This window comes from Letharia columbiana (genome assembly GCF_014066305.1).
Source record: "Letharia columbiana isolate WasteWater2 chromosome Unknown Sc0000040_s0, whole genome shotgun sequence".
NCBI classification, from domain to species: domain Eukaryota; kingdom Fungi; phylum Ascomycota; class Lecanoromycetes; order Lecanorales; family Parmeliaceae; genus Letharia; species Letharia columbiana.
The window spans coordinates 223,423-247,381 of record NW_023501084.1 but is presented as its reverse complement, the minus strand read 5'-3'; the positions used below and the strand labels follow the sequence as shown (position 1 = coordinate 247,381).

Below are 23,959 nucleotides of genomic sequence, written 5' to 3'. Positions count from 1 at the left end.
TCGAGGAAGGTGAAGCGGGGGTGTGAAGAGGAGGGTACGTGGAAATTTGGAGAGCGTTGCAGTGGAGTGGTGCAAGTGGGGCAGCAAATCCACCAGATCTCTCTCACATTTGCCTTCAGGTAAGACCAATACTCGATTATAGTCATCTGAAGCTGACCAGTACTATCAGCACGTGCACCGTGACCATAAGTGGGTATGGCTACTACAATTCGAAACCTTCCAGACGAGCTTCTGGTAGAAATTCTTGGCAAGCTTGATAAGAAAGACCTGAAAATGGCTCGCCTAACTTGCGCTTTATGGAGCACTTCTGGAGCCAAATGGATGTTTCAACGAGTCTACTTTGCACCTCGCAAGGCACCCATGAAGATCTTCTCGGATATAGCCGCAATCCCTGCTTTTGCTGGAAATGTGAAGGAATTGATCTATGATGGGAGGCTCTTCCTGCCCGAACTCGGAAATTTCGACTCCTACTGGACAGCTTTTCGTGCTCGTATGGTAGAGGAATTTGACCTATACGAAGACCATACGAGAAACGCATCGTCTCGTGCTGGCATGTACTTTGCCGATAAAGTGTACCAACGTTCGATATGGAGCATGTGGAAGCTAGGGGCTGGTGACAACATGAAAAGGGATATTTCCGGTGACAGTAAGGATTTTGAGACAAATGTCGCAAACAGTCTCATCCGATATGCACGTCTGCTTGACCAGCAAGAGAGCATTTTCAAGAAAGGCAAAGATTTCAAAGCTCTGTGTAAAGGGCTACGGTCCTTTCGGAACATCAGTACGGTTGACACTCTCGTCGAGTTCGATCATTACTCAGACTATAATATCCGCTCAGGAGATAAACATGACCGGTTTATCGACCCTCACGAATGGTATAGTTTCCGATCTCAACTTGAGTTCGGCCTCACCGTGCCACCTTCAAAATGGTGCCCCCGGCCCGAATCCCAGGATGGAGGAGAGCAAGACCAAGAGAAGCACATCAAATGGGACGTTCGTGGTGTCCACACCCTTTTCCGAGCTATATCAACACACTGTCCGAGCCTCAAAAAGCTATGTATAGCCTCAATGGACTACAAAGCTCCAATGACTATCTTTCAATTGTCCGATACCGACACCGACAAGGTTCGCATTATGGCGCGTCGCCTTACAACCCTGCAACTCTACCCGTACGTCACCAAAAGCGCTGATGGGCCCGAATACGCGAAACAGTATCATTGCCTAGAACTTCTTCTGCAGGAAGCTAAGGCATTGCGCATTCTGTCTTCGAGTAGATGGTTTCTTGACGAAGAATTAGGAGAATCAGATGACGGGAATGAGGATTTTGTCTCAAGTGAGCGTACCGATTTCGGCATGTTCCTGGGGAAGGTGTGGCCGCATCTCACCAAGCTGATCTTGACGTATGCTTGGGTGAAAGCACGGGATTTGATGTCGATTTCTCGAGTCCACAGGGGAAGCCTCCGCGACCTCAGACTGGCGAGCATGTCTTTGCTCGGTGCAGATCGATGGGAGCATCTGGGGAAGGAGATGGGTCAGATCCTTATGCTACATTACGTCCGGGTGGACAGATTACACGATGACCTTACTAGGACAAGGAACTCTTCGTGGCCCTTGATGGATCAAGGTCTTACATTTGTTCGCGATATGATGCAGTGGGCGCTTCCGGACCTGCTCGAGATCGAAGAGGACTGTGGCAAGATTACGGGAAGGCTGAAGGCTGACTCGTCATGATTTGTGTCCAATCATACCCAATGGACGAATCGTGAACTCGCTACTACATCTAGCTTGCATTCTGCTGTATCATAGCTGCTGTGACATCTCGAGACGCTGATGCTGCACGATGAAAATGATTGCTTTAGCTACGTACAAATGAGAGAATAAGCTAGGTAGCATAAGCTAAATATCAAGGACAAACCCGATTCATGCTGGAAAGACTAGCCAACTCTCTATCTCTCTGTGGGTGATTTGCAAACAAGAGTCTTATTACCATTGTGATGCTACAACCTAATCCTTCCAACACCCACCAACGAACGGGTTCAACAGCATCGACGAAGAACAGCAAGATCTCAAGAGTTTCCCTCATCCAAACCTCAATGAGCAACAAATCAACAAAGAATTTAGGGCTCAGACTAATCATCTGAGCCATCATTCCACACACCTCCAATGAACAGAAGCGGACGCACAGTACCACCACTCAGCTGGATAACACGCCTCTCTGGTGTCGTTACTGTACGGGTTTTCATCTCTTGCAAGTCCATGACTCATTGGAGACAGCGGTGTATGACCAATGGCGCGCATCTGACTTTTGTTCGGGACGGAAACGGTCCAAACAAGACGTCATGGACAGCTTATATATCAAAGCAGGTGTCCTGATCTTGCAGCAGTGACCTGGACCCCGCCAAACAGTCACCAAAAATTTCATTTTCCAGCTGTGGAAAGAAACTTTTCTTCTCTTCGAGCAATTGTCGAGCCAGTCCCGAGACCACTAATTACCGCAGCGGACCTGGTTGCCAGTGCAAAGGGCTACCCTTTTCAACCAATCAATGTCTAAGATGCGATCCCACGACAAGTGGAACGGCGACAGTTGTGTGGCCAGTGAGAACGGCGATAATGGAGCTTCCAAGGTACATCAGATCCTCCGATCGAACGCGAAGCTAATCAGGCATTGAACAAGCGCTGTGAAAGACCGCCGAGAAATGTCACAGAGCTCGAGATACGCGTACACGACGCTGATAAGACTTCCCAGAGAACGGAAAGCTGGGGGAAAAAATACTTGGAGGATCAAATAGGTAGAGATTGTGGGAATTATCCACTTGGCTGGCGGCTGCCGTCCGTATTTATCATGGTAAAGGAACGATGGGATCGAAAGCGAGACTTAGCTTCACGCACTTCTCCGCTGGATCGAGGAAGAGTTTCCAATTTCTCCAGCTTGACGACCTGAGGCACTCCAGCATGTGTTGGCATACGCTCTTCGAGAACGGTGTCATCGCCGTCCCATTATGGTCAAAGGCTACGCTTGCGGGGTCCATTCTTTGCTCCTGCAAATATTAGAGGCGAATTGATCGATCCCGAAAGGAATTTCGACCGCTCTGAAACCAATGGAAAGACTAGAAAGCGGAGCTGGGAGCCAGTGGCATTTCGTCGTGAAAGACTCTTCATATTCTATCATCGCCAAGGGGGTTTGTGCGCAGACTGACGAACGTAAACTCTCGCTTCTCCAAACCCCCAAAAGTCAGGCACGCTTCTGAACAATAGAGCATGATACCTTGGTTGGTGCAAAGTTTCTTTAATCTTGCTTGGTAAAAGTGAGTGCGACGACATCGAAATAATTGGATCAACTTCGTCCGACAGCAATGGGACAACCGAATTGAGTATATTTTCGGTCGGCCTAGCTCCAGCTGAGATGGGAATCGATCGGGCTATCTTTCATGAATCTGTTTCACAGACATCGAACGGGAATTTGAAAAGCCGCCTCAGGATATCCGTTGTCAAACCCGTATTGCTTTGCGATACGATACTTTCGGTCATACTGGCTAGCAAGTGCATAAAGCATACCTTCTACCTCACACAATACATAGCTGAGTCTGTGAACTGCGGAGATATCTAAAATTGAAAGATGATGCTGAGATCGACATGTCTTTCCCCAGTATCACTCAGGAAGAGGTAGAGAAAGCATGTTATGACACACTGATGAGGTATACGGACACCAATGTCGATAATCTGTTTTGAGTTTTCAAAGTCTGACAATGAACACCAGCGCGATTCTTCATCGCTGTGGACATGGCTCTGAACAAGTACCTTGCTACTACGGACAATGTGGCCCTCTCGTCCAAAGTTCTGAAATGCATAGATCCGAATTGATAAGCATGGTCCTCGCCGACTTACTTCAACCGTAGGGAAGTTCAGAGAGTGGGGTGGTTGGACGCCGGTTGCAGAAAAACGTGAGATACAGGTCCCTCTTTTCAATCTATGCTTGACAACGCAATCCCTGATATAGGGGCCAATATGCTCTTGCAGAAATTGGTCACGCGTTCCTCGTGACTCTGACCACCATTATACGTATGTCCCTTATCTCATTGACATGCTCAATTCGCCAAGGTAAGCACGGCAGCAGCGCGGCGGCTGCATGATAAAGGCAAATGGGGAATAATTTTACAGAGACTGCCAACACGAGAAGACTTTTAAAGGGTTTCTCGTCTTCAATTTCTACCACACTAAGACGATTTCTTCAAAGCTGGTTAAAAATCGGAGCAACTCCAGTAGCTAAAACGCAAACGAAAACCCAATGAAGCGTAAACAGGATGTAGAGTGGCATCTGAACAGCTGCACGCGGCGTCGATTTGGGGGACTTCTTTTCATCGGAGAGACCATACAATAGTATTCAAGCACAATTCAGAATGAGAGCAACGGTGCATGAAGGAGGAACGCTCTTGCGAGGATTTCCGGCGTAGCTATTGCTAAGCCAAGGAGGAGCCTGGCCCCCGTGGATAGTGTACTCTTTGCTTGCCACCATGATTGGCGGGCTCTCTGTTCCAGGCGAATAGCTACAGAAGTCGAAGTTGAAGGGGTAGAACCGTTCGTCGAAGGTTGGATATATATTGTTGTAGGGTGGATTGAAATGGATCAAGCAATCATTCCTCTCTGCTTTGTTCTCAGGCGAGGCGAGCGAGAGTTGCCAAAAGCGCCAAGACGGTAAAACGTTCCCCCGATTTGGCATGTTTAACTTCCTCAACCCCCCTTAGTAAACAGAACCTTCGCAGGCACGCAACATTCTGTCTCTGGTACAGTATACCTCCAACTACTCATGAGCTTCCTGACTCTTGCACAGTCAGAAAACACATGGCTCCTCGGCTTCAAGACCTCCCGGAGGAGTTGCTCGTAGCAGTACTCGGCTACCTGCCAAAAACCGATCTCAAATCCGCTCGCCTCACATGCATTCGATGCGGCTACATCGGAGCTCAAGGGCTCTTCCAACGTGTCTACTTCGCACCACGCAGATCTGCCATCGAGACTTTCCTCAGCATCTCCGCGAATCCTACGTTTGCCAGGACTGTGACAGAGCTGGTCTACGACGGGAGGTTGTTTTTACCAGAGCTTACGGCTTATAAGCCCTACAGGAAAGCTTTTGATGCCCACATATGCTACCAACATGGCGAGGACAATGAGGACATTGCCGATGCAGAACAAGCAGGGGATGGAGACGGATCAACTAGCAATGTCGGCGATGACACAACAACCCGGCGCCAGGCAGTAACGCCTGGGTGTTTGATAAAAGGTCCTGATCTGTATCATGAAACCCTCGCTGACACTTTGGTACGTTACACGCGCCTTGTCGATCAGCAACAGAGCATTCTTGAGGATAAAAAGGACTATGAGGCTCTCTGCACAGGTCTCAAGAATTTGCCAAACATTACTACAGTCATCGCTCTGGACAAATTTGCTGAGTGCTGCGACTGGGTGCCTCTCCGGGCAGACGATCACTCACGGTACCACCAGCGCTCCGAACTTGAAATTGCTGTCCCTATCGCACCATCATCATGGGCCCGAGCCAAGACCATCGAAGATGGTGAGATAAGAAAGTGGGATGTTCGTGGTATCCAGAGTCTCATGCGAGCGGTTTCTAAGCATTGTCAAGAGGTGACAGGACTATATATAGGGTCAGAGCTTTCGAATGCACCCATGTCCATGTTTGAGATGGATCAGGATGATTATGAAGACGCCTGTACAATGGCCCAGCGTCTCACATGCTTAAAGATGGATTTGTACGTGTCCAGAAGTGATTCCGAGGATGAAGGGCAAGAACAGTACGACTGCTTAAACGGGTTTCTGTCAGAAGCCACGGAGCTGCGTTGTCTCGCGACGAGCGGGCGTATCGACAGCAGCTTGTTCAACGGCAAGGTCTGGCCGCATCTCGAGATCCTGATTTGGGGGGATCTCGGCCTTGATGAATCGCACCTTAAGGCCATCACTCGAGCCCACAAAGGCACCCTCCGCGAGCTCCAATTACGCAACGTCTATCTGTTCGGTGCGGAAGGATGGGCCGATGCCGCAAAGGAAATCGGTAAATATTTGAGGCTACGTCGCGTTAGTGTCTTGGGAGTTTGTGACGAGGTGACGAGCGAAGCGGCTGTAGATCCCTATCTCGAAGACGACATTAACCTGGCGGTGGCGCGCAGCTTCATGCAATCGATCCCCCGGACCATCCTCTTGGACGAGAACAGCCACACAATCATCGCATGTCCCGGGGAGGACTCATCGCTGGTCGAAATCGGCCATTCGCAGAGTCCTTGAATCTCTCGCAGAGCGACCTCCCTTCCATCCCTCGTCCCGGCCCCTCTGCGCCTTCATTCCGCGAGAAATACCCTCGGACGAGATACCCCGCTAGAAAAATCGCACACGTCCCGCACCTTGGCGATGAGAAACCGGACCCTTCTCTCCGCCTGGCGCAATCTCGCGCTCCACTCCCGTCCGTAGACTCGGCGCGACGAGGGTAACCCCAGAACCCGAGCATCGACCCGAGCGAGCAAATCCCCAATACCGAACCCCCTGACCCAAAACCCTTCGATAGGCCCCGAGTTCAAACGAAATGGCACATCCGTCACTAACGCAACCGTTCGTTCATTCAGCGCTCTCCATCCATCCATCCATCCATCCATCACTAGGAAAAACCCCAGGCGGATCGACCATGAGCCTTCCCTAATCAGCGAGAGCGTCGATAGCTTAGTATGGTGCACTCATGCGTCAGCACGACCGGTAGGAGCCGTGAGACGTATGCTAGAACTGTTGATATGGTGGATGAAATATGGCTTTGGGAGTGTCGAGCATTGTTTTCTGCTGCTTAGCAGGAGTATGCCCAATGTCTGTTCGCGGTCATGAATCCTGCGGATTTGCTAGACGGGCAGGATCAGGGGCTCTACTCGTACACCGCATTGATTTACCCTAAGGAAGGCGAGTCTCTAGATTCTCTTCTGGATTGAAGTTACCGCCATCTTTAATTGGACGCAGAAGATAGGGAAGCTTTGCAGCATAATTGTTTCTAGCCTTATCATATCTCTTGTGTATATATACTGTCCAAGCTATGCCCGCTATCGAAGCAAATCAAGCAAATCTCTAAACGATGACTTCTTAATGATATAGCTACCGCTGTTCTGTCCGAACCCCACGGCCGAAAAACGTCCTAATCTCCATTGCAGCGGCGAGAGACCTTGTGGCTCCAAAGCTGCCAACGGAAAGCACAAATAGGGTTGCTTGTATGTAGGATGTAGTATGTTGTACATGAACTGCGAATCGTAGTCGTTAAAGCCTTTCCTTAGACAGGAGTGTTTTATAAAAGGCCTTTGGCCTCATTGCTATCCTCATCCTCGGCTAATGCTAGCCGCCCAGACTTGCCGATGTCATCCTGACGGCTCGCAAATAATGGAGAAGCTGGGTGGTGAAAGAGCACGGGAGGATACTGTGGTGGAAGGTGGTGCTGGCGAAGATATGGATTCAACAAGTTGAGTGTAGATCCGGGGTATTTCGGCTCCGCAAGACCACCAAAGTCCATGTGAGGTGGTAAGGAGTTGAAGAACTGAGGAGGCTGGTTTCCTGTGACGGAAAAATAGCGCTGGGTGATCCTCCCATTGTGGGCCTGTGAGACTTGATCATCAACCCGCCCATCGCCATCTAGAATTGGTTCGATATTCTCACTGTCCTCTTCCGCGGTAGATGGCTTAGAGCTGTTTGCAAAGGACCTGAGCTGAGCGTCCCAGGGCAGTCCGTCGGGCTGAACTCGTTTTTGATTTCCGGCAGACGACTTCAAGGGCGCGAACGGATTTCTCCAAGCTGAAAGGCCATCCGCTTGCGAGTGGGGAGGACCCTGGTGACCGTGTGTATTGTGCAAGAAGGGATAGCCTTCTGTCTTGGCGTTGGGCTTCGCTGGACGTGTTCCTGGGGTTGCACTTTCCAAACCCCCTGTGGCCACATTATCGTTGAAAACGTCGAATGCCTGCCGACGACTGTTGCCAAAATTTCCACTCGTCAATCGTCGCTCCAAATCTTCTTCATTGGCTGCATCGTAGCCCATGTGAGCAGTCCTGGGGTAAACGAACCGGGGCGGTGGAGGATCCAATGTGGCAAGTGCCTTTTTGGAAATACTGCGTAGGTCGGAAGCTTGTGTAGCGGGAAACTGGCCTGGTGCCTTACGTGCTCGGCGAGTCGGTCTTGGAGCGTTGGTGCTGATGTCTGTAAGCAGAGTCTTCTTGGCTTTGGTGCGCTGTCGCTTTGGCGGAGGTGTAGGTTCCTTGAGTGGGCTGCTCTCCACATTGCCAGTGATAAGCCGTTCCAGTTTCAATGATCCGTCTGGCCAGTAAATTCGCTCCATCTGCTCAACCACACCCGAGTTGTGCTCCATCTGCTCCAGTATAGAGCCGTCCTTCTTCTGATTGCGGAGGCGTTGTGCCTCTAAGCTGGCAGAGTCGAAGATGGACATACCAGGCCACTTGACTCCTTTGAGTAGTGGTGGCTGTATGGATTCTACTTTCTCAATTTTTCGGCAATTGGGGTCAGGTGTCGAGTTGGCATATTCCCCTGCCTGCTCAACCGTCTGAGGAGGCGAAAAGCCAAAAGGATCACCGAGAATGTCGGAGGGGTCGGGGTATGCTGTCCTAGTTGGGCTGCGAATGAATGTATTGAAGTAGTCGTTCTCGCTATCCGTACCCGGGCCAGGATCCTGGAGAAACTTCTGACCGCTTGGAATCCTTGAGGGTGTAGATGCTATGTCCGCTCGACGGTTTGCGTTAACATCCTGTTCCTCACACATCCGAGGGATATGGTACCGGTGGTCGAAAGCCTGGTCATGCTGTGGCAGCCCGCCGTGCCCTGATAGACTAAGAAAGGGCGATGGACTCGAGGGTGGGAACCAAGAAAGCTGAGGGTCGATAGGTGGCTCTTCGGACTTGACGGGACTTGCTTCAGGGAGTTTTTCAGAGGTTTTGGCACGCCTCTTGCGCGGCCTTACGGTCTGGGCTGAGGCTGAAGGAGGCGATTTGACAGAGCGTTTGGCTCTGCTACTGGTGTCTTTGGATTCCCTGAGAATGAGACGTTGGGATAACAACTTTTCGAGTTGATACTTCTCGTACCAACGGTCGTACGCGTCGAGCTTTTCGCGGATTGAGGCATCTTGACGGCTACGAACCTTCGCTTTCAATTCCTGTGCAAGATGGCCTTTGGAAGCGACGTGAGTGAGTAGATGGGAGATGTCGCTGAATTCTGGATCCTTGGGGCAGATTTTGCAAAGCAGTGGAATGGAAGTCATGATGGTTGCAACTGACTTTGTAGCAAGACGCAGGGGGACAGGTTGTTGCAACAGCAGTGGACCTCGACAATCAATGTGTAGAGGAAACAACGAGGTGACAATGATTGCTGAAGGTGGTGAATGCCCTTCCCCAGAAAAGAGTGAGTGATAGATAGGTTGATGTGAGCAAAAGCAAGAGGAAAGGCGCAACGAAGTGAAGGAGAAATGGGCATCAGGCAAGAATTAGCGCCAAGACTTCGTTCGCTTTTGCAAAATTTCTAAGGGAAGGCACGTCTCATCCAGTCTCAATGAGCAGGCATGTTCGTAATTGTAAGGCTATGGCTTCTGACGCCTGCAACCTCATATCATTTGCCATCATGATCAATTTACGACTTTGGTGGCAGGGGAATTGAGAAGGAGGTCCAATTGTACGTGCACATCAAAGGAAAACACCACTTTGTGGCATTCCGCTTTGCAGCTGACCTGTCAATGTCCGACATCTTTGGGAAGCGGCCCTCGACGCCGACCAAAAGATAGAGTCGCGACCCCATCGAATGTCCAAATTGGAGCAACTTGGACCTTTGATTTCTTGCACAGCTGGGTCCACCACCATTCGAGTTCACACCTACCCCTCTAGATACCTCCATACCTGTCAAGTATTGAGCTTGCTCAGTAGACGTTTGGTTACTTCTCGAGGCATGCAACTGTAGCCGAATCAATTCCCAGTAACATGAATCATAGGTGAGTAAGGCTCACTATATCGGATCAACTGCTATCAGCCCTGGAAAGCCGATCAAGCTCAGACCTGCAATGCCGAAGTGGGTGTGAAATACATCCACCATGTCCCCTGGTCTGTCCGCAATGCCGCCTTTCTCTGGATCCTATGGACAGGTTAGAATAAATCATTCTAGACCCATGAGGTCAAAGATGCTCACCTGGCATCGGAGAATAAACTGGGCTAGCTTGTCTCCGTTGATCCAATGAAGACGATCAATCATAGCCAAACTACTGCCTACCCACCAGCTGTAGCACACATCCTCCACCTTCTCTGGTCTGCCGTTGAGACCGCCGTTTGGGACCTGCCGTTCGCTGAGCCAACCGCCAAGCCGGTCCTTATCTACCAAATCGAGTCGACCAACTATCGCCAACGCCGCCACGCAGGTGAAAATTTGGCCCGCATGGGATTCTGCACCAGGGCTGACTCCATATCCACCGTCGAAGTTTGCGCAGGCTTGTATATGAGTGACTGCCTTGGAGACATTGACGAGGCGAAGCATGTGGAGGAGTGAAAGAGCGTTCAAGGCCCCGTACAGAAAGCGAGTATCTGTTTCGCCCCACTGATCTCCGGCAAAGGACCCCGTCTCTTGATTCTGTAGGTCTGCAATGTCTGTACATTTCTTTTCAGCATCACTCTTGTTCAATATATGATTCAAGCCCACATTTGCCAACCTTCTCCGTTCCAGCTTTCCCACGCCGATCTAGCTCTTCTAGTGCATCGACGGTGCCGAGAATCTGGACTGCGCTCACGGTGTAAAGCATGTGGGCATCGTGACCGGGAGCCGCTCCGAAGCCACCATTTTCGTGTTGACAGGAGAGGATAAAGTCGATGGTTGCGAGACGAGATAAGGCGTCGGGATGGCCGAGTAGATGTAGAGCTGTCAGCCCCCAATAGACGCCATTCAAACGCAGGTGTTCCGTCAGCCAATATTCCAGCTCATCTTGCCGCTGTCAGCGAATGAGCTTCCGCGTCGTTCCTGAGTGGTTGCTGCAGGACGTACGGTGTCCAGGCTCTGAATGTACTCCACGTGCTTTTCCACCACCAGTTTGAGTTCGTCTGGCACATGACCACCAGCGGACGCACCCCCTCTTCCCGGACCAGAAACCAGTGACATGATAGTGTGTATACTCCTGGATGATAGTGCTATCGGATCAGATGATGATGGTTGGTTGTTGAAGATGAAGATGAAGATGAAGATGAAGATGAAGATAAAAAAAAAAAACATTTATAAAAAAGGGAAAGGTAAAATGCAATGGGTTTCGATGAGATTATCTGACCGCTAGATTTGATACATGTATCGTGGATGGATGATGGAGAGAGAGATGAAACAAGCGAGCGAGCGGAAAAAGGTTTGATTGGCAGTTGAAAAGAGTGGGTAAGACCAAGGACAAGGTAACATGGTAAGGTAATTACGCTAAGAAAGTTATGCCCTGCATTAGCCTACTTTTCAGGGGACGCCTCGGGACAAGGAAAGTTTAAAGGAAACATTCCAAGCCGTGTCTATTCCCCGCCAGAAATCAGCATTCAGCAGCATTCAGCGAAAAGAGACCCTTTACAACAGCTTGTCTTTTTTGCACTCATCAAAACAATATCTTTGACTCTTTCTTCACACTGCAAAAAAGTGTATACATCAAATTTGGTGGCATACAATATACATGTTCAGGGTAGCACCGCAACTGTCTTTGGATCCTCTAGGAACCCGGCCGCCGGCCGAGATCCTCGCTGCGATTCATTGACGAATCGAGCTTACGCTACTGCATCCCACTGCATAAAGAGCCGCAAATTCCATACGGACGCTGGTCGTCTGTCTGAGGTTCTTGACATTTTTGGATCCTTGTTGTATTCTACACTGCCCTTCACCTCAATCTCTGGAGACCAGCCTGTCATTGCCCACAAGTCGAGCCGCCTCGAACCTTTTGCCCATCGATTTTGGCCCGGGAGAAGATTGATCAGTTGGAGCATTGGAGGAGCTCAAGGCCCGAGGGGAGGAATCTCATGCGTTGGGTATGACTCGATTTATTCTTTCCCTTCCATAACGCTCGAACTGTACGGATAGCCCGTGGAGCGATGTAGTGTCATGCAGACATACAGCAGCACCGAGTTTCTTTTCTGGAAGCGGAGCCTAATCATTGGAAGACACATCGCTAATGCTCGGTCTTGCGGCAGAAATCTTCAAAAGACTCCAGACAGACCGCCTGGTGCTTCATCTCTCATCCCTCTCGTCCCACCAAAGTCTACCGTGAGACCTTCTTAGAACACTGCCTGGCAATTAAAAGCTTTGGCTGATAACAGAAAGAATACATAAAGGTCTTACGGCTAGGCTAGCGGAGCCGTTCAACTTGGCACCTGTGGGCGTTCTGAACAAGCGAGGATTGGGAGTGAGGTATGGGGCGTTGTTATTGAATAAGGGTTTCAGTGGTAAGGTGTTTCCCGGAAGTCTTATCTACCATCTGCAATGGATATTCACCCTGCTAGGATATTGAGACAATTGTCGTGCTGACATGTCCCATGGTAGATTATATGGTGAGGCAGGAAACTGAAACAGGTGCCTGACTGGGTTTTCCAAGTGAACCGAGACACGCTACCTGCTTTACTATCTCTTTGTCCTACAAGCCAAGACATTCTTCATGAGACGCTTTACCGGCCTGATATAAGATATGAAGAAGATAACTAGACCGGCCTCTCTGTCCTTACCCTTGCCAAAAAGTGCATCGCCGGTCAGCAGGACCATCACATCGTCCACGGATAGGGGGAGCACATCACCGTCGCCGAAAAATTTGCACACTAGTAGCGCCGAGAACGCACAACCTTTGGAACCTCACTCTGTAGAAGATCCATCAAATTCACCAGATCTCACATCACTACCACCATTCCCATCTTCACCAAAAGCCACGCCAAACCATGCCCGTGAGCCATCAAAAGGCTTCTTCTCAAACATGAAGGCTTCCAAGTCCTCGAACAAAGTGTACAATATGGAACCGACTATACGACACGTGTCTGAAGATACAGCAAGAAGCAATGTTGATTCGACTGAGAAGTCGCTATACTCCCTACGCAAGGCTACAGGATCAACTCCTGAGTTGAGTCTATTGACCTTACAGAGCAGCGTAACAGAAGATCGTGAGGGTAGGCTGTTCATTCCGGACCTACAAAGGATCAGGTACTGACTTTGCCTAAGGTCGCCATATCCAGGAACAAACAGTTGCTCGCCGTCCAGTGGAAACTTCTGCGCAATTAGATAGCAGCAATGCAGCCAGTCCAACTGAGCCGTTGCAAGGGAGAAAGCCCAAGCCAAAATTCGGTGGCTTCCTGACTCGCACACGATCAATTCGTATGGACGATGGACCTAGGAAGTCAAAGCCGACGACGCCAATCCTTACTACGAATCCAGAAATCATGGTACAATACGACGGCTCTAGTCAGGCCGAGGACAATCAGAGAGCTCCGAAAACGGCACCACTGCAACAGGACCGTTCACTGCGTGACATGATGAATTCCAATACACGCAATCGTTCTGCGGACCGCCAGCCCCAATCTAATAATAGTCAAGAAAACCTTGGCCCACGTCGTGAGGACAGACCTTCTGGTCAAGGGCTGTCGACTTCTAATTCCAGAGTCTTCCGTGAAAGCGGTGGAGCACATGGCGGATCTCACATCTTCTCTAATATCAAAAACACCTCTAGCAAAGCTGCAGACGGCCTTGGCAAAGCAGGCAAGGGAATCCTTGGGAAGATCGCTCGAAGCGGCAGCAGCAACGCAAAAGAAGAGGAGCGTTACGTCTTACGTGTCATCAATCTACCTCTCATCGATCAAACTCGACGTACGCGCATAGCCAGACGGCTCGAGGACTCGAAAGATAAGACAGAGTTTTGGATGCCTGCCTTACCCTGGCGATGCATTGAGTCAGTCTACCTCAAGTCCAAAACTGAAGCATAAGGCTAACGCTGCGGTAGCTATCTGAACTTCCGAGGATGCGAAGAAGAAGGCCTCTATAGAGTACCAGGCAGCGATGTGCAGATCCGTCATTGGCAGAAGCGCTTTGATCAAGGCAAGTGGTAGTCATGGACTGTTCTGTAGCGTATCCAGCTAACAGCAACGCAGAGAGCGACATTAATCTTTTCGACGAGGAAGAACTCTACGACATCAACATCATTGGGTCTATGTTCAAAGCTTGGCTTCGCGAGCTTCCGTCCGAGATCTTACCAAAGGATGTCCAAGCTAGAGTTGCTGAGCAATGTGCAGGAGCCACAGAAGTCCCACAACTCTTGAAAGATGAGCTTTCGTCGCTTCCTCCATGGAACTACTATTTGCTCTTCGCAATCACCTGCCATCTTAGCCTCCTCACAGCCTACTCCGCCAAGAACAAGATGACTTACGGCAACCTCTGCATCTGCTTCCAGCCTGCCCTCAAAATCGACGCACTTTGTTTCCACTTCCTCGTTCAAGATTGGCGCAACTGCTGGCAGGGATGCTGGACGGAGAAGGACGCCCTTGAAGCGGAGTATGGGGTCCTTAACGGCGGTCTACCCTCGTCAAGTGGTAGCGGCGCAGGCAGTGGTGGAAACAGCTCAAGCGGGTCAACAGCTGTTGCTGAGGAGCGCTCGTTGGCTTCCTCAAGCAGCCATAAGCCTTCGTTGGGGGGACGTTCTCATCAGATGAGACCACCGCCACTGTCACTCATCAAAGTCAGCGACGACCACTCATCGGGATCTACAACCTCTGAGGAAGGAGGCAACCAGAATGGCTACGCACATACAACAAGCAGGACACGATTACCAGAGCTGGCGCCTGTCATGCCCTTATCTCCTATTAACATGAGCCATTGAGCATCCGACCAATAATACACATCTGTACACGGGATGCAACCTTTTCGGAAACACCATCCACGGTGTCCATCTTACGCAATGACGCTACCTTCGGTGACCCTTCGCGGCCACGCAAATGTCCGCAACGGGAACAGGAGTCACAACACGGCGGCATCCATCATTTTTTCCATTCTAAACACTGTCTTATTCATTAATCTTCCGCAGTCTTGAGGCGACTGAGCAGGCATCTCAGCCTGAGCGAACAGATATCCTAGCCCGTTTACCCACCGTCGGTACCGGCTTCACTTTCCTCCCGGGGCGCGACCCCTTTATCATTGGTCCCAGCGAGTCCTTGAGTTTGGCTATCAGATACCAAATAGTCCTACGTTTACCCCGCGGGTTTGATTGATCCTCACGTCGGCCCCTACGGGCGGCCGACGGATGAGATTGGCATGAGCGCGATTTTCGAAAAAGGCGTCGTTGTATGATATCCTACCAAGCAGAGCCGGGTTTTCACTCAATTGAGATAATCTATTCTACACACTATCATCCATCCCCTCCCTGCATTCCCTTGACCCGGTGCTCTCGGCAGATTATTCTCCCAACCCCCCCCCCCCCTTTTTTTTTAGATGATCCAACGCCCTCGGTAGACTTGACCTGCTGCACTCTCTAGGCTTATCATGATTGGGGTTCCTGGCCGCTCCGTTCGTTTCTGCTCCGGGAAAAAGGGAAGGGAAAGGGGCAGGAGGGCGAGCTGGGTCGTGGATGAGAAATTCGACGTCGCGATGCCTCGGTCGTAGATAGATGGACCGTTAAGGATCATCGGGGTGGTTGGTTGACTGACTGGGATATATTATGAAGCCTTTTTTTTAAAAAAAAAAGTGTGTGCATGATGGGCGGATCTTTTCTGTGCGATGAATGCTGTACAATATGTAGATAGAGCTGCAACAACCATCCCAAAGCCCGATCCATATTCTGTACTACAAGTCGCACATGTACTACACCCTCATCCTGACGACCGCCCTTTCCAACTCGCCCACGCAGCCACCGCCGCTCAGACACCATTTCTCCCCCACGAACCCGTCGTCAACCCTCTGCCTCACGACGCCACTGAGGGCCCAATACTCCATCAAGCCCCTCGCCTCCTCCTTGCTCAGCCCGCCCATCCGCTTCACCTCCACCCCGCCCCCTTCGAACACCCCGAGGACCCGCTCGTCGTACTTGGCGAAGGGATCTTTCCGCACGGCGGAGTTGCCCTCGAGTTGGCCGAGGGCGAGTTTCAGGGCGGGGACGACGGGGCTGTTGGATTCGGAGGTCGAGGCGAGGACGAGGCCGGCGTTTGGGAGGGGTGAGGTACCGGAGAGGTGGTCGAGGAACCATTTGATGATGGTGAATTGGTGGGCGTGGATTGGCTGATACGTGTTCGATATGTAATGGGTGTTCCTCATCGCATGCGCCAGTCCATCCATACACAGCAACAATGGTGGTCGGTCCGGGAGTGTGAGTTCCCGATATAGCAGTTCGAATATGGGCCAAGCGATCTCAGGGTCTTCAGCACCGAGGAGAGCGAGACGCGAGAGAGAGATGTTCGGAGGAACGGGAATAGGGATCTCATTTTCCGCAGGCGGTTGGGAGAGCTGTAGGGTTTGGAGGATAGGGTTTGCGCGGGATATGGCGTTAAGGAGGGAGGCGGTGTAGGTGCGTTGGGTGTAGAGGGTTGGGGTGGTGGAGGGGAGGGGCCCGTACTCTGTTTGGGCGAGGATGAGGTCTTGGGCTAATGGGAAAGATCAGCAGAGCGAAGGAAGAAAGGATCGACTCAATGCTGTAAAGCGAGTCTCCGCGTACCTTGTGGGATGTTGATTACGACCCAGTCTTTCAAAAAGGCCATCGTCATAGCTTGCAGCAGCATCGTCGTCTTCCCGCTCCCTCTCTCCCCCACAAACACCCGTCTAATGGTCTTGTCCCCTATTCCCAGGCTTATATTTTCAATCTCCGTCGCCATATCCAACGTATCCTTCCTGATCAGCATGGACGGCCTCCTGAACAGCGGCCATCCCTGTGTGACCTTGAATGCCTCGACAGCCCTCAATTGATCCACCACCGGTCCTGGTATAGCTAAGACGTGCCCACGTAGACTGTCATCGATCATTGATTGAGCGGTGATGTCCTTCAAGCCTTCCACTTCTAATGCGTTGGTGTTACTGAGTACGACTCTCTTCCGTAGAGCTTTGCGTTCGCCAACTGCTGGCTTTTTGCCTCTATCGACCTTTTGTAACTTCTTTTTCTTCTTGGTGAAGGTCTTCTTGGCTCCTTTGACGTTCACTTCTACCATTGGAGACTTGGCTTTCTTCTTCGGTGGAAGGGCGCTTAGAAATGGGCTGGTCGTAAAAGCTGCTGTCGATGCTGGGTAGAGGGTGCATAGCTGCTGTGGGGGCCGGCGCGTTGGGCATGGTTGACATGAAGCTCGGGCTATGCAGCGCCAGCAAGTCTGGAGGCTCATTTGTTATGTGAGTTTATGTAGTTTCAACGCCCGAAGCTTACAGACTGGAGGGCGAAAGCAGGAGTGTTGATGTCGAGAAATCTTCATCGCTGCTTTAACTGCGGAGGAAAGCCTTGTGTAAATTACGAGTAGCGTATTCAAGAAGTATGCAATTTATTGGCAATCGGCCGACCTCGAACACTGCAAGGCGGGCTACGCTAATACTCAATCGAGTACAACATTTTCTTGACAGAACAAGAGTATCATCCTTTGCTACCCACACGAAGACATAGCCACCATCTCATTTCAATCTTGTAGAGCTTCCATAAAGGCGTCCCAGGCTCCTTTATACATGAAATCTGCTCTCATTCGCCTTCGCTTCCAACTTCGCTTCCCGTCTCCTCCGATTGTTAAGATTTGTAGATGAGGTGTAACGCATGAGAGGGTTAACCGGAACAGAAGTACGCCTGTCTGTATCACATTTGTTGCACCTATATTTCCACAGGATGAAACGACCCGTTGTGCGCTCATACTGAGGATTGAGCTCCTTTTACGAACTGTGCGGCATTGAGAGCATATGAGCTCAACGATCTTCGAATCTGTACCGAGCGGGCCACGCATTAGTGGTGCCAACACTGAAGAAGAACCGTAATTTTCGTAAGTCTCCTGTAGGCGGTATTGCTTGAAGTGTTCATCGTCATTCAATGCGTGTTTGCCTGGTAGCGTTGCCGAGACTTGACATAATCATCAGAATGGAGAGCACGAGCGTCGCGCCGGGCGCGATCATTGCTTCGACCTCATTCCTATCAGTGAAGCCCCTTCGCGATAGGTAGTTCTTGATCGATTCTGGCAAAGTCTCAAAGGTGTGGGCCACTCCACCTCTTTTCTCCAGCGCACGCTCCATCATGAGGGTCTTCAGTGGATCTTGACCAGCGTGTTCCTGATAGTATTGTAAGATCTCGGGATCATCTGTCTCCTGAAGAAATGTTATAGCTTCCTCAATGTATTTCGCTTCCCATCTGTTGCCCTGGCTTTGGAGTAGAGGGGATAGAACATTGCAGTGAATGTTCGGAAACTTGGGCTCAATCTCAAATTGATGAAGAGTCTTCGCTGGTAGCGTTGGGAACAAGAGAGTACCCAGCTTCTCTTGAATATTCTGTATAAGCTCCAAGATACCATCTGAAAGCCCCAAATGTATGGGAATACGAGCGAAGCAGACTGTTTTCAGCGGTCTATTGCTCGTATAGCGATCAATCATGTGATACTGTAATGATGGGTGATGTTCCTATATGTTGGATCATGATGCTGTCCGACTCGTCGTTGGAGATTCGAAGCTTGACCAATGTACAGTCGGAAAAAAGCAGGGTCGTCTCTGGCTCCTGCTCCAGCGATACTGATGAATACTGCGGCGCCATTATAGTCGAGGTTGGATTGGATTTGACCGAGCCTCCACAGAAGTGTCAGTGAATGCTGAAAATTTATAAATGGAAAACCTCACTTTTCAATATCGTAGGGTGACCCTTTACTCCTTTCAAGACAATTGGTAAAATCTGCCGTAATGGTGTCTAAGACAAGACTCCTGACCATTGGGGTGCCGGGACGCTGTAGAATCGTGTTGAGGTATTCGTAACTTGTTCCATCTCGATTTTTTTCAGAGAATTCTGTCCAACCAATATCTCGTATCTTGTAATTCTATCGATGGATAAGCCACTTTTGTTTTGGGCTCTCCTTCTCGTCGCCACTGAGGCCAGGGAATCCATGGGCAACCAATTCGAAAGTTCCTTCCCATTCTCATGGAAATGCTTACGCTTAGGCTTTGTAGACGATGTCGCTTGATCTTTTGAAGAGGTCATCAAAATGCTCGCAGTCGAACGGATTCGCGTGCTGTCAAGTCCATTTTCCTCATTATCCAAAGCAGGATAAGTCTCCAGCAGATCAAAATTTCGATATACTTTCGACGCGATCATGTTGAAGGTGGCCAAAATATACAGACCACTTCAAAAAATCCACGATGTTTGCTAATACAGATATATCTTTTGCATTAAGCACAAATAATTATTCCAGGTCGCTTAGCTCAGTTGGTATTTATAACCAATATAATCTGGTACCGATCAATTTACTGATTTGTCTTGATAGGTTAGAGCGTGGTGCTAATATCAATTGTCAACGCCAAGGGTATGTAAATTTGAGTTCCGATTCTCTGATCGTCCGATGTCTAACGTCTACCAGTCGCGAGTTCGACCCTCGTAGTGACCAATTTTTTTTTTTCCCTCTTTTCCTCTTTTCCTTTCGCTTTCCTCCCATTTTCGTTTTTATTTATCGTTCGTCTGCATGTATTGTATTTGCGTCTGAATGAAGAATGAAAGGATAGGCCTCCTTCTGGCAAGGAATGCGCGAATGAGAATGAGAACAAAAAGATCGACGTCCAGGCTATAAAGTGTGGGGCAAAGCAGAGTCTTCACTTCATGATAAACATACTCTAACCCTCCAAGCAATTCTCAATCAATCCCACATTTCATAGCGAAAAAGGCCACGACTTGTTACGGCTGCTGGGGCGGGCGACCGAGCTACAGGCTGACAAAGCAAGTTTCGCCGTCGTGCCTTGAATCAAGTCCAATGCCCATCATCCGGTCAACTCTCCTATCGGTAGCCATACCACCAAGCACCTATACCCAAAATCACTACGAGGTCCTCGCCCTCCCCTCCACTCCTCCAAGAACACAGACATCATAGATCAACATATCCATCTCGCCCACCACCGCACCCTCCTCCTTTGACTACCTCGATAAATCCCGCCCTTCCCTCACCTCACCGCCCACTTCAGATTATATCATAGACCACCAACATTCCAGCCGAAAGCACAGCCTTTCCGCAAACATAAAGGGTGTAAAGGTAGTTGATACGTGTGCGCGGAGATTTCGATGCCTAGTATGGTGTGAAAGGGGTGTCAAAAGCAGCGTTGAAGTCTGGTGGATTCGAGTTTACAAATGGAGGACAAGGGTGCGTAAAAGGGCTGTAGCCGATCCGTTTCCTATAAAGTACCTTAGAGTATTCGTTCTATTCTGTATCTTGGCGTCCACACAAGATCGCGCCCCCATCTAATTTCATCTGTATAGACCACCCACAATAGATTTAATATAGACCACCCACAATAGATAGTGTTAATCCTACGCTACTCCTTTATTTGAAGAATTAGATTCATAGCTTAGTCTCAGTCTACATAGATTGATTACATACAAAATCAGATAGGGGCGCGGCCTTGTAAAGTATAGACGCCAAGAAATTGCCTTCTTTCTGAATACGCTAAAAGCGGCTCTGCAGAAAAAAAGTTGCAAAACTCCATCCATAGCCAGTACTTTTGATATCGAGCAAATCTCTCAACCGACTCAAATCCAACCCATCTTCGGGATATATCCAAAAAGCTCCCATCATGCCCGGCGACTCGACGCCGGCAGCCTCACAAGCCGCGTCCACCAGCGCCCTCAACTCCGCTCCCAGCGCCGCCTCGCACCCGGACCCATCGTAAAATCCCACCTTCTCCCCATCCCCAACTCACAGCCGACCTCACTGACCCCGACCCCCCTTGCCCCCCAGCTCCGTAACGGTAACGAAAGCCATCCCCCCAACCTTCGACCTCGGCAACCTCCTCTGCCACGACCCGACCCCGCTGCCCCCCTCGCCCCCCCCCCCTCCTCGCCGCCACCGCCCGCGACTGCGCCCAGTCGCTCATCAACCAGCTCCTGAGCGCCTGCCCCATCGTCACCGTCACCGCCGGCGGCGGCGGCGGCGGCGTCCTGATGGCCCTGCCGCCCGCCACGTTCCCGCTGCCGCGGGAGAAGCCGCTGCCGGGGAAGAAGGCGGAGACGACGTGGGAGCGGTTCGCCAAGAAGAAGGGGATCAGGGATCGGAAGCGGGGGGAGGGGGGGAGGGAGTATGATGCCGGGAAGGGGGAGTGGGTGCCCAAAGTGGGGGTACAAGGGGCGGAATAAGGAGGGGGAGGGGGGTGGATTGTGGAGGTTGATGGGGAGAAGGAGAGGGGGTTGGAGGGGGAAGGGACGGGGAAGACGGTGAGGGGGGAGGGGAGGAGGGATAGGGTGGAGAAGGTTAGGAGGAATGAGAGGAAGCAGAGGGCTAATGAGAGGAAGGGGAGGAAATCAGGTGGTGGAGGATAGGCAGGAGAGCGGTTGGTGTGACGCATTCACGAGCAGCGACTTGCGTTGCTGGCGCTCTGGCAAAGGCTACGGAAGGATCGATAATCGACGACTTCGGGCAAAACATATGGCTTTGTTCGCTTTCGTGCAGCGAGGCATAGTAAATCCAAACTGTTGGGAGAGATTATGTGAAAATGGAGGTTTGAAAGTATTTTCCATGGCTGAGATACCCCCTACATGATCTACATTTGCTGCGATAGGATAGATTTCATCGACGGCGAACATGATACCTGCTAGATACACATGCAAAGTCTTGCAAAGTGGTGTCATACAAAAGCAGCAGCAAGTAGCAGATATTCAACTATCACTTCCTCCACTTTACCGCTTTCCCATCCTTAAGTCACTCAGCGCAGGCTGCCATTGCTGCGGCCATCTTTCCCATCAGAGCCTGCTGCCGTATTTCCCACTGCGCTTTCATATCTTGAACATGCGATTTGACCACTGCTTTGGAAGTCGCCGCCCGGTCTGCCTGCGCTTTCTCAAAGGTCTTTACCAAGTTCGCATGTCTCCGGTCATTGTTTGCTCTATGTGAGTCAAGTTCGTCCTGAAGCCCCTTCTCATAGCTTTCGACTAGACTATTACCACGGCTCGCAAAGTCGGTGACTATGTCTCCGACGGCTGTCTCTTTGTCGACCAGATGTCGAATCAAACGCTGAACCCCGGATTAGTACCAGACAAAACGGAATGTCAGAAGTTACTGCTTACATGTGAGATCGTCAGGAGACACTGGAGCATATTCCCCTGGTGCGGCTCCAGTTCTTTTCGCCATCTCGCCTCCCCATCACTTTCTTCTTCCGAAGAATTATCGGGCTGGGATGCTTGTGTGGAAGAGCTCGATTGCGTACTGGAAGAGCTAACTGATATATGGACTTTTTTGTATTTTTTCCTCTTCTTTGGCTCCACCAGTGTTTCGTCGGGGTCATCACCCACATTAAGGGATGGGCGCATTACCACACTGCCCGATCCTCTTTTGTCATTGGCTCCGGGATTGGGACGCTTAGCTGCAACTTCGGTTGATTTGCGGAGGGCATTCATGAAAGGATTCAGGGGGTTTTGTGTGGCACCAAGGAAAGGATCTTGAAGGTTAACTGGTACGATCGACTCCCTTGTCTCTGCGTTCACCATCTCTCCGTCGTGGTAAATGTGGTGAGGTGGCATCGTGCCAAAAGCCGAGGGAGCATGAGGTGAGCTGGGTACTTGTTTGCTATTATTCGAGAGACTTTGATACGCCGTAGTCTTTGACTGAGAGACTGAGACAAGAGGTCGAAGAGGAAGAAATGGCTCTGGTAACATGGGATTATCGTCTTGCAACACGATCTGCTCATCAAGCCGAACCTCCGCAAGCGCATCGTTGCCTTCGTCCTCATCTGAATTCTGCTCTTCAGCTGCTATGTTCTCATTACGAGTGATAAAGAATGGCATTGGGCTGCCATTCTCGTTGACTCTTGTGTTTTGAGAGCCAAGCGGTTGAGATCTGTCATGAATCATAGCAGGACTAAGATCAGGGAGCATTCTAGGATGATGATGATGCGCAGTAGGTGGAGTTTCCATATCTCGCTTTTGACGCTTGGAAAGTTGCTCATGCTCCCACGCTGCAGGGTCATCGACGGGCGCGAGTCTGCGCTTTTGGGCTCGATGCTTTTGTGTACTTGCCTCACGAGTCGCAAGCGCGTTGCCATTTTTGAGATGCTCGGCCTGTATCCGCTGAATTGAACCGCGGGCTTCCTTTTGAGCATCTCCTGCGTCTTTGAGTTCATGTTGGACATCTTCTGGAAGTATTTCAAGTGCCTCTTGTACTGGAGCGAAGCCTGCTTCCCCCTGATTGATCGTGGGATTGAGAACATCGTGCATACGCAACTCCACTGCAACGGGTCCGCCAGTTCCAACATCCTTTGGAGGCTTTAGCTTCTTCGTGGAAATAGTGCCTTGGTTCCTTGGGCCAGCTGTGGAAAACCCGATCACTGATGGCCTGTTGCTTACAACTGGCGGCGGCGTCTTTCTTGCGTCGTAAGCAGGTTTCCTTCTTGCTGAGACCCCCTCGAGTCGCTCCCGAGGCGCAACTTTGACTCTCTTGTGGCTCGTTTCCCCTACTTGCTCGGATTTTCTTTTGGTTTCAACCCCTGAAGCCGATCTTGACTCGCCACCGGCTTTCAGCCTCTGGATTAGTGAGTCCTCACCCTCGCCATCTACCTGCATGGCGGACTTCAAGTGCTCTTGAGGGTTCCGGGCTTGTTTTCCCCCTTCGATCGATTTGACTCCGAGTTTATCAAACGCTCTCGCTTTGGGCTCTCGCAAAGATCTTACTAGCTCTGCTGATTTGGGAGTGCTTGGCCCCTTACTCTCGACGTTTGCATCACCTAAATCCTCTCTGCTCTTGACCTTGGCGTTGATATCTTTCGACTCTGGCATCGA

General features: G+C 50.5%; 10 protein-coding genes across 10 annotated transcripts; 4 read left to right on the top strand and 6 right to left on the bottom strand.

The window, feature by feature from the left end:
* Positions 1-195: 195 nt before the first annotated feature.
* Positions 196-1,731, top strand: HO173_009465 (uncharacterized protein; the record flags this gene model as incomplete). Its single annotated transcript, XM_037311355.1, has 1 exon — positions 196-1,731. One exon carries the CDS (start codon positions 196-198, stop codon positions 1,729-1,731), a length of 1,536 nt encoding a protein of 511 aa, XP_037161789.1.
* A 3,108-nt stretch (positions 1,732-4,839) lies between these two features.
* HO173_009464 (uncharacterized protein) lies at positions 4,840-6,291 on the top strand (the record flags this gene model as incomplete). Its single annotated transcript, XM_037311354.1, has 1 exon — positions 4,840-6,291. The coding sequence occupies one exon, from the start codon at positions 4,840-4,842 to the stop codon at positions 6,289-6,291; it is 1,452 nt and encodes a 483-aa protein (XP_037161788.1).
* A 1,033-nt stretch (positions 6,292-7,324) lies between these two features.
* HO173_009463 (uncharacterized protein) lies at positions 7,325-9,295 on the bottom strand (the record flags this gene model as incomplete). Its single annotated transcript, XM_037311353.1, has 1 exon — positions 7,325-9,295. The coding sequence occupies one exon, from the start codon at positions 9,293-9,295 to the stop codon at positions 7,325-7,327; it is 1,971 nt and encodes a 656-aa protein (XP_037161787.1).
* Positions 9,296-9,926: 631 nt separating this feature from the next.
* Positions 9,927-11,166, bottom strand: HO173_009462 (uncharacterized protein; the record flags this gene model as incomplete). The annotated part of the gene is made up of 5 exons (XM_037311352.1): positions 9,927-9,978; positions 10,031-10,155; positions 10,210-10,661; positions 10,714-10,999; positions 11,053-11,166. 5 exons carry the CDS (start codon positions 11,164-11,166, stop codon positions 9,927-9,929), a joined length of 1,029 nt encoding a protein of 342 aa, XP_037161786.1.
* A 1,543-nt stretch (positions 11,167-12,709) lies between these two features.
* On the top strand, positions 12,710-14,878 carry HO173_009461 (uncharacterized protein; the record flags this gene model as incomplete). Its single annotated transcript, XM_037311351.1, has 4 exons — positions 12,710-13,178; positions 13,231-13,954; positions 14,006-14,100; positions 14,154-14,878. 4 exons carry the CDS (start codon positions 12,710-12,712, stop codon positions 14,876-14,878), a joined length of 2,013 nt encoding a protein of 670 aa, XP_037161785.1.
* Positions 14,879-15,855: 977 nt separating this feature from the next.
* HO173_009460 (uncharacterized protein) lies at positions 15,856-17,189 on the bottom strand (the record flags this gene model as incomplete). Its single annotated transcript, XM_037311350.1, has 2 exons — positions 15,856-16,631; positions 16,703-17,189. 2 exons carry the CDS (start codon positions 17,187-17,189, stop codon positions 15,856-15,858), a joined length of 1,263 nt encoding a protein of 420 aa, XP_037161784.1.
* Positions 17,190-18,033: 844 nt separating this feature from the next.
* Positions 18,034-18,594, bottom strand: HO173_009459 (uncharacterized protein; the record flags this gene model as incomplete). The annotated part of the gene is made up of 1 exon (XM_037311349.1): positions 18,034-18,594. One exon carries the CDS (start codon positions 18,592-18,594, stop codon positions 18,034-18,036), a length of 561 nt encoding a protein of 186 aa, XP_037161783.1.
* A 307-nt stretch (positions 18,595-18,901) lies between these two features.
* On the bottom strand, positions 18,902-19,303 carry HO173_009458 (uncharacterized protein; the record flags this gene model as incomplete). Its single annotated transcript, XM_037311348.1, has 1 exon — positions 18,902-19,303. One exon carries the CDS (start codon positions 19,301-19,303, stop codon positions 18,902-18,904), a length of 402 nt encoding a protein of 133 aa, XP_037161782.1.
* Positions 19,304-20,766: 1,463 nt separating this feature from the next.
* Positions 20,767-21,325, top strand: HO173_009457 (uncharacterized protein; the record flags this gene model as incomplete). The annotated part of the gene is made up of 2 exons (XM_037311347.1): positions 20,767-20,858; positions 21,082-21,325. The coding sequence occupies 2 exons, from the start codon at positions 20,767-20,769 to the stop codon at positions 21,323-21,325; spliced, it is 336 nt and encodes a 111-aa protein (XP_037161781.1).
* Positions 21,326-21,887: 562 nt separating this feature from the next.
* HO173_009456 (uncharacterized protein) lies at positions 21,888-23,743 on the bottom strand (the record flags this gene model as incomplete). The annotated part of the gene is made up of 2 exons (XM_037311346.1): positions 21,888-22,199; positions 22,253-23,743. 2 exons carry the CDS (start codon positions 23,741-23,743, stop codon positions 21,888-21,890), a joined length of 1,803 nt encoding a protein of 600 aa, XP_037161780.1.
* Between the last annotated feature and the right edge of the window lie 216 nt (positions 23,744-23,959).